Source organism: Callorhinus ursinus, unplaced genomic scaffold (genome assembly GCF_003265705.2).
Source record: "Callorhinus ursinus isolate GAN/ISIS: 27379988/994484 unplaced genomic scaffold, GSC_fseal_2.0 scaffold90, whole genome shotgun sequence".
In the NCBI taxonomy this organism is placed as follows: Eukaryota; Metazoa; Chordata; class Mammalia; order Carnivora; family Otariidae; genus Callorhinus; species Callorhinus ursinus.
In genome coordinates, this window is record NW_027397152.1 from 433,149 (window position 1) to 442,640 (window position 9,492).

Genomic DNA, 9,492 nt, shown 5'->3' on the forward strand with positions numbered 1-9,492 from the left:
GCAGGGATCTATTCATGGGCATTCAGTAGTAAGCCATGAACCATCAAGTGACACCCATGTTCCATATGGAAGGCAGGGATCTACTACTCATAGGCAGCCAAGCAACCATTCTGTATCCAGCCATGGACAGTCCATATCAGCTCAGAGCCATTCAGCATTTAGTTCAACTCTAAAGCATGGATCCCATAGTGATAATAAAGAGCATTCAGAAGATTGGGGGAAACAGATTCATGAACCATCAGGGTCTAGGCATGGACAATCAGAATTCAACACTATAGGTATACATGGATCCAGCCAGCAGCATTTGGGAGATACATCTTCTCATGAGCAGGTAAGATCCAGCACAAGTTTAGAAAGACAGGGATCAAGTAATAGACAATCAGGAGACATCCAGGGTCAATCTGGATTCAGCACCAATGAAAGACGAGTATATAGCGATGGACAATCAAGTGACAGCTATGGGCAGTCAATTGACAGCAGAAGCAGAAGTCAAGGATTCATTTCCAGTCACTCTCATGATAGCCAAGACCCTAAAGGAACTGAAGAATATGGGTATAGATATTTATCAAGCAGTACAATCACGTGGAGTGGGGAAAGTCAAAAGCAAGGGCCTGAATCAAGTTTGTTAGGAAGCATCAGAATATATAGTCAGGATGTGGACGATAAGCAGGCAAGAAACATGGAAGCCAGAGGTTGCTATAAAAGGGAGAGAACAGACTCAGGTTCCTTTTACTTAGATAGCAACACTCCACTCTATGAATATGCCCAAGAACAAAGGTGTTATTACTTTGAATAATCATTTGAAGCCAACAGAAAACAAACTCAAGATAAGAACTAACCCAGGAAGAAATGAGAATACAACACGGAATTAAGATATTTACCATTATCCTTTCTTTTCTTAGTTGGGGCATATGTCTGTTCTCTTACTTAACTGTAGCCCTGTACTCTACTCCTCTTGTTTGGTGCAGGTTTTTTTTGTTTGTTTGTTTGTTTGTAAGCCTCCATAATCACTAAGCTCTTTGGTTAGAAAACAGTGAATGGAAGAAGTAAATAGCACTTGGAACTATATTCAGAACTATATGACAAAATGATTTGAGTGCTTTGGGATAAAATAAGCATTTTTAAAAAATGTCTGAGACTCAGATTTTGGATTTCCAGATTTTATTTTAATTGACCATTGACAAACCTATCCAGGCAGCTAAGAAACATGATTTTGGAGCAAAAATTTCTCTAATAATATTGTAATACATTCCATGTCCTGAACAAAAAATGCTGTAGTAGTTGATTAGTCAGAATATTTGCATCTTTTGTGCCACCACTGGTACTTCATACTACTACTTTTGAATTTATTGTCATGACCCCCTGTATTGCATAAAAATTGTCAATAAACTTTCCAACAAGTATAGTTTCTCTTCTTTTTCATCTTCGCAAACAAACATAGCTCCCTGCCAAAGGATCAAATGCAGATTTCTTTTCTTTTTTCTTTATCTTATTTAAATTCAAGTAACTAACATATACTGTATCATTAGTTTCAGAGATAGAGTTCAGTTATTCATCAGTTCCATATAACACCCAGTGCTCATTATATCACGTGTCCTCTTTAATGCCCATCACTCATAACCCATCCCCCCACCTACCTCCCCTCCAGCAACCCTCAGTTTGTTTCCCATAGTTAAGAGTCTCTTATGGTTTACCTCCTTCTCTGTTTTTATCTGATTTTACTTTTCTTGTTTTGTTTCTTAACTTCCACATATGAGTGAAATCATATGATATGTCTTTCTCTGACTTATTTTGCATATATATATGTATATACTACATATATATGTATATATATCTCAGGCTATTTGTGGACACTGCTGTTATAAACATTGCATTTTCTTCCAGCTTCACTTTTGAAATTCAAATTAAAGTGAAATTCATCAATGGGTGTTCAAGATCAGAAGCCCCTACTGGGGGCAGAAGTTCTATGAAAAAACAAAACACGGGCTAAATTTTCTGAATAGACTCAGAATATATTCCATTTACTTTTAAATATTTTAAGAAAGACTATACAAACTTTGATCACTGTGCTATGTGATAAACACAACACTAGTCATATTAGTTTATTAGTGAAAGAAAATAATTGTTATACTATAAATGTACAAAAAAATAACTGAATATATGATAGTTAACCCTAAATAGTAATCAGGTCATACAAATCTATCCATCAGCATTCATTCTTTGAATAAACACTCATTATCAAAGCATCATTAGACATTGCTGCTATAAACATTGGACTGCATGTGCCCCTTTGAATCACTATGTTTGTATCCTTTGGATAAATACATAGTAGTGCAATAGCACCAACGTCCACAATAGCTAAAATATGGAAAGAGCCCAGATGTTCATTGAAATATAAATCAATAAAGATGTGGTATATATATATATATATATATATATATATATATATATATATGTGTGTGTGTGTGTGTGTGTGTGTGTGTGTGTACACACACACACAATGGAATATTACTCAGCCACCAAAAAGAATGATATCTTGCCATTTGCAATGACATGGATGAAACTAGAGGGTATTATGCTAAGTGAAATAAGTCAGTCAGAGAAAGATAAATACCATATGATGTCACTAACCTGTGGAATCTAAGAAACATAACAGAAGGAATATAGTGAAGGGAAGGAAAAATAAAATAAGATGAAAATTGAAAGGGCATGGACAATCAGAATTCAACACTATAGGTATACATGGATAAGAGATATATGTAAGTATATATGGTATACATATATAAGAGACACTGAACTCCAGGAAACAAGGTTGCTGGAGCAGAGGTGGGTGGGGGAATGGGATAATTGGGCAATGAGCATTAAGAAGGGCACTTGAAGTAATGAGCACTGGGTGTTGTATGCAACTGATGAATCACTGGATTGTACCTCTGAAACCAATAATACAGTATATGTTAATTAAATTGAACTGGGTGATGAGCATTAAAGAGGGCACATGATATGATGAGCACTGGGTGTTATACTAAACTAATGAATCATTGAACATTATATCAAAAACTAATTATGTACTATACCTTGGCTAATTGAATTTTAATTTAAAAACAAATAAATGATGAAGGGCTCGATCCCTGGACCCAGGGATCATGACATGAGCCTAAGGTAGACGCTTAACTGACTGAGCCACCCAGGTGCCCCTTTACTAGAGGGTTTTTTTTAGGAACAGTTTGAGGTTCACAGCAAAACTGAGCAGAAAGTGAAGAGAGGTGCCACACATCTACTAAAATGACACACATGGACAGCCTTCACCACTATCAACATCCCCCACCAGATGGTACATTACTTACACTGGATGAAACTCTATGGACACATCCATATTACTCAGAGTCCATAGCTTACCTCAAGGTTCATTCTTGGTGTTCTCCAACCTATGCCTTTTTTGATATCTATGTAATGTTCACCCACACACACACTTATAGTACAGGAGAGTTTCACTGCCCTTAAATCATCTGAGCTCTGTCTATTGGTTCCTTCCTCTCCCCAACCCCTGACAAACATTGGTATTTTTAATGTCCCCATTTTTTTCTTTTTTACTTTTGCAGAATGGCTGCCATTGAATGCAGAGATCCAATAGAGCCCCAAGTCCCTTTGAGACTCCAGACTCAATGGGAGAAGCCTGGGCTCCTGAATGACTGGATGTGGTCAGGATGTGTCATGGACAGGCCACTGGGAGCACCCTGCTTAGGGTCAATGTAACAATTATTTTAAAAGTCCAGCAAGGAGGGGCATGTTATCTGTAATACTGACCAGAAAAAGTAGCTCATGGTGATCATTCAAAGCAGTTGACTTTTTGGGGGATAGTATGTGCTATTATGAGCACTGTGAATTGTGTAAGACTGATGAATCACAGACTTGTATGCTGAAACAAATAATAAATCAGTGGAGAGCCTGCTTTTCCCTCTCCCTCTGCTATGCCCCCTGCAGTTCTCTTTCTCTCTGTCAAATAAATAAATATAAATAAAATCTTTTTTAAAAATCCCTAATAAAGACAAGAAAAGAAGGAAAACTTGTTATTAAGAGTAGTGAAAAGAAGGGCCATATGCACCCCAATGTTCATAGCAGCAATGTCGCAATAGCCAAACTGTGGAAAGAGCCGAGATGCCCTTCAACAGATGAATGGATGAAGATGTGGTCCATATATACAATGGAATATTACTCAGCCATCAGAAAGGATGAATACCCAACTTTTACATCAACATGGATGGGGCTGGAGGAGATTATGCTAAGTGAAATAAGTCAAGCAGAGAGAGCCAATTATCATGTGGTTTCACTTATTTGTGGAACATAAGGAATAGCATGGAGGACATTAGGAGAAGGAAGAGGGAAATGAAGGGGGGGGAATCAGAGGGAGAGAGGAACCATGTGAGACTATGGACTCTGAGAAACAAACTGAAGGTTTTAGAGGGGAGAGGGGTAGGAGGATGGGTTGGCCCAGTGATGGGTATTAAGAAGGGCATGTACTGCATGGAGCACTGGGTGTTATACGAAAACAATGAACAGTGGATCACTACATCAAAAACGAATGATGTATTGTATGCCTACTAACATAACATAATAAAATAAAATAAAATAAAATAAAATAAAATAAAATAAAATAAAATAAAAAACAGGTACATCTTGCTTGGGTTGTGGTCAATAATTTGGACTCTGTGCATTCCCTCAACCACCCCTCAACAGAATGACTATGAGGAGGAACCCCAAAAATAGGAAAGACTCAGAGACTGTGACTTCTGCCAAAAATTTACAAAGGGATACAGATATAACCAAGATGTCAGAAATGGACTTCAGGGTAACAGTTATGAAGACAATAGCTAGAATTGAGAAATCGAATAATGGCAACATAGAGTCTCTAAGAGCAGAAATGAAAGCTGAACTGGAAGAACCAAACATGCTATCAATGAGGGGCGCCTGGGTAGCTCAGTTGTTAAGCAGCTGCCTTCAAATCAGGTCATGATCCCAGGGTCCTGGGATCAAGCCCTGCATCGGGCACCCTGCTTGGCAGAAAGCCTGCTTCTCCCTCTCCCGCTCCCCCTGCTTGTGTTCCCTCTCTCACTGTGTCTCTCTCTGTCAAATAAATAAAATCATTTTTTTAAAAGCTATCAATGAGATCCAACTAATCTAGATACTCTAACAGCTAAGGTAAATGAGGCAGAAAAAGCAGTTAGCGATCTAGAAGACCAATTGATAGAAAATAATGAAAAAGATGAGGTTTGGGAGAAACGGCTAAAAACCCATGAAAACAGAATTAGAGAAATAAGTGACGCCATGAAACGCTCCAGTGTCAGAATTATTGGGATCCCTGAGGGGGCGGAGGAGAGAGAGAAGACTAGAAGATATATATGAGCAAATCGTAGCTGAGAACCTCCCTAATCTGGGGAACGAAACAAACATTCGTGTCCTAGAGGCAGAGAGGACCCCACCCAAGATCAAGGAAAACGGGCCAACACCCTGGCATGTAATAGTAAAACTCGCAAATCTAAGAACCAAAGAAGCCATGTTACGGGCAGCTGGGGGAAGAGATTCCTTACATACAGAGGGAGGAACATCAGAATAACATCAGACCTATCCACAGAGACCTGGCAAGCCAGAAAGTGTTGGAAAGACATATTCAGGGTACTAAATGAGAAGAACATGCAGCCAAGAATACTTTAAACGGCAAGGCTGTCATTTAGAATGGATGGAGAGATGCAGAGCTTCCAAGACTGGCAGAAACTGAAAGAATTGTGACCAACAAGCCAGCCCTGCAAAAATATTAAGGGGGATTCTATAAAATGAGAAAGACCCCAAGAGTGATATAGAAAAGAAATTTACAGAGACAATCTATAGAAACAGGGACTTCACAGGTAACAATCTATAGAAACAGGGACTTCACGACAATAAATTCATATCTTTCAATAATCACTCTCAATGTGAATGGCCTAAATGCTCCAATAAAAAAGAACAGGGTTGCAGATTGGATAAAAAGGCAGGACCCATCCATATGCTGTCTACAAGAGACCTATTTTGAACCTAAAGATACATCCAGATTGAAACGGAGGGGATGGAGAACCATTTATAATGCCAACAGATCTCAAAGGAAAGCTAGGATAACAATTCTCATATCAGAGAAATTAGATTTTAAGCCAAAGACTATAAGAAATGTAGGGACACTATATCATACTTAAAGGGTCTATCCAACAAGAAAATCTAACAATGGTAAATATCTATGCCCCCAACCAGGGAGCAGCCAACTACATAAACCAACTATTAACCAGAGTAAAGAATCACATTGATAATAATACATTAATAGTAGACTTCAACAGTCCAATTACAGCAATAGACAGATTATCTAAGAAGAAGATCAAAAAGAGGGGGGCGGAGCAAGATGGCGGAGGAGTAGGAGACCTAGATTTCGTCTGGTCTCAGGAATTCAGCTGAATAGGGATCAAACCATTCTGAACACCTACGAACTCTACAGGAGATCAAAGAGGAGAGTAGCAACAACTATCTGAACAGAGAAGCGACCACTTACTGGAAGGTAGGACGTTCGGAGAAGTGAATCCGAGGCGATATTCGGGAGGATAGACGGCGGGGGAGGGGCCTCCGCTGGCCGCTGCTGGCAAATGCTAGAGCCACAGAGCACAAAATCGGACCTTTTAGAAGTTGGCTCCGCTGAGGGACGTCGCTCCAGTGGCTAAGCGGGGGTGGAACCCTCGCGGGACAGTGGGGTCTCAGGACCCTTGGGGTCACAGAAAGACTGGGGGTGCCTGAGTGCAGCAGAGCTCCCAGGTATTGGAGCGGGGAAGCCGGCTGCAGAGAGGGAGCCGAGGTTCGGGCTCTGAGCTCGGGGTTGCCATAAACTGTGATCCGCGGCCCAGTCGGGCCACGCTCCTGCAGCAGGGACCCAACAAGCGGCAAATCCGGGGAGACTCCCCTCCTTCCCGGGGAGGAGCGGCGCAGAAACGCACCACAGGGATCTGCTGGGTTTGGAGACTCCACACGGGGTCGGGTGCCAGAGATACAAACGCTCGGTCACAGGCCGGGTGAGCACGGAGAGCGGCCGGAGACCAGGGACAAGGGAGTGACTGCTTTTCTCTGGGGGCGCACTGAGGAGCGGGGCCCCGAGTTCTCAGCTCCTCCGGGCAGAGATTGGGAGGCCACCATTTTTGCCCTGGTCCTCCAAGGCTGTACGGAGAGCTTGCAGGGAACAAAAGCTCCTGAGATCAAACCGGAGCAGCTTGCTTAGCCCGGACCGACAAGGGCAGGGCAATTCAGCCTCCCGCAAAGACATTTGGAAACCACAGCAACAGGCCCTGCCCCCAGAAGATCAGCACGAACAGCCAGCAAGCCAAGACCAAGTTTATCGATCAAGGAGAACGGGAGAACTCCAGTGCTAGGGGAATACTGCACATAGAATTCATGGCTTTTTTTTACCATGATTCATTAGTTCATCAAAGTTAATTTTTGTTAACTGTTTTTTTTTCTTTTTCTTTTTCCCTTTTTCAACCAACATCTTATCAATCTCTTTTAAAAAAAAAAACATTTTTTATTTTTCATTTTTAGAGTCATATTTTATCCCTTCATAGTAGTTACCCTTATTTTTGGCATATATATATATATAAGTTGTTCTCTCTTTAAAATTTTGAGATACAGTTTCTTCTAACAGATCAAAATATACCCTAAATCACTAGTGTATGGTTCTGTTCTACTCTCCTGCCTGATCACATTCTCTCCCTTTTCTCTTTTTTTTTTTTAAATCTTTCTTTTTGCAAAAAACTTCTTATCTTATCAAGTCCTTTTATAAAATCTTTTATAATTTTCATCTTTACAGTCATCTTCTATCCCTTCATTGTATCAACCCTTATTTTGTACATATATGTCTTTCTTCCTTTAAAATATTAGGAGGCACTTTTTTCTAACAGACCAAAATACGCCCAAAATCTAGTGTGTGGCACTGATCTATGCACTAGCCTGATCATATTTGATCACATTCTGCTTTTTTTGTATTGTTCTGTTTTTGCTTTTATCTTTTTTTTCTTTTCTTTTCTTTTTTTTCTCTTTCTTTTTTCTTTCTTTCCCTTTCTTTTCCCCTGGTTTCAGGTCTTTTCTGATTTGTATACAGTATATTTGCTGGGGACGTTGGTAACCTGTTAGCATTTTGTTCTCTCATTCATCTATTCTCCTCTGGACAAAATGACAAGACGAAAAAAATCACCTCAGCAAAAAGAACAAGAGGTAGTATCGTCAGCCAGGGACCTACTCAATACGGACATTAGTACGATGTCGGACCTAGAGTTCAGAATCATGACTTTAAAAATACTAGCTGGGCTTGAAAAAAGCGTGGAAGTTATTAGAGAAACCCTTTCTGGAGAAATAAAAGAACTAAAATCTAACCAAGTCGAAATCAAAAAGGCTATTGATGAGGTGCAATAAAAAATGGGGGCACTAACTGCTAGGATAAATGAGGCAAAAGAGAGAATCAGCGATATAGAAGACCAAATGATGGAAAATAAAGAGGCTGAGAAAAAGAGGGAGAAACAACTACAGCATTACGAGGGCAGAATTTGAGAGATAAGTGATTCAATAAGATGAAACAACATTAGAATAATTGGGATCCCAGAAGAAGAAGAAAGAGAGAGAGGGGCAGAAGGTATATTGGAGCAAATAATAGCGGAGACCTTCCCTAATGTGAGGAAGGAAACAGGCATCAAAATCCAGGAGGCACGGAGAACCCCCCTCAAAATCAATAAAAATAGGTCAACACCCCGACATCTAATAGTAAAACTTACGAGTCTCAGAGACAAAGAGAAAATCCTGAAAGCAGCTCGGGAGAAGAGATATGTAACCTACAATGGTAAAAATATTAGATTGGCAACAGACCTATCCACAGAGACCTGGCAGGCCAGAAAGGACTGGCATGATATCTTCAGAGCACTAAATGAGAAAAATATGCAGCCAAGAATACTATATCCAGCTAGGCTGTCATTGAAAATAGAAAGAGAGATAAAAAGCTTCCAGAACAAACAAAAACTAAAGGAATTTGCAAACACGAACCAGCCCTACAAGAAATATTGAAAGGGGTCCTCTAAGCAAAGAGAGAGCCTAAAAGCAGCAAAGATCAGAAAGAAACACAGACAACATACAGTAACAGTCACCTTACAGGCAATACAATGGCACTAAATTCATACCTTTCAATAGTTACCCTGAATGTAAATGGGCTCAATGCCCCAATCAAAAGACACAGGCTATCAGATTGGATTAAAAAACAAGACCCATCCATATGCTGTCTGCAAGACACTCATTTTAGACCCAAAGACACCCCCAGATTGAAAGTGACGGGGTGGAAAACTATTTACCATGCTAATGGACACCAAAAGAAAGCTGGGGTGGCAATCCTTATATCAGACAAACTAGATTTTAAAACAAAGACTGTAATAAGAGATGAGGAAGGACACT

At 40.0% G+C, this 9,492-nt stretch overlaps 1 protein-coding gene across 1 annotated transcript in view; it reads left to right on the forward strand.

Annotated features, from left to right (window-relative positions):
- The first annotated feature begins 437 nt into the window (after positions 1 to 437).
- LOC112813306 (alpha/beta hydrolase domain-containing protein 17B-like) overlaps positions 438 to 9,492 on the forward strand; it is a 102,916-nt gene continuing 93,861 nt past the window's right edge. The window contains exon 1 of the mRNA XM_073888438.1: positions 438 to 552. Within this exon, the coding sequence (XP_073744539.1) occupies positions 438 to 552 (115 nt within the window). The remainder of the gene's footprint in view (positions 553 to 9,492) is intronic.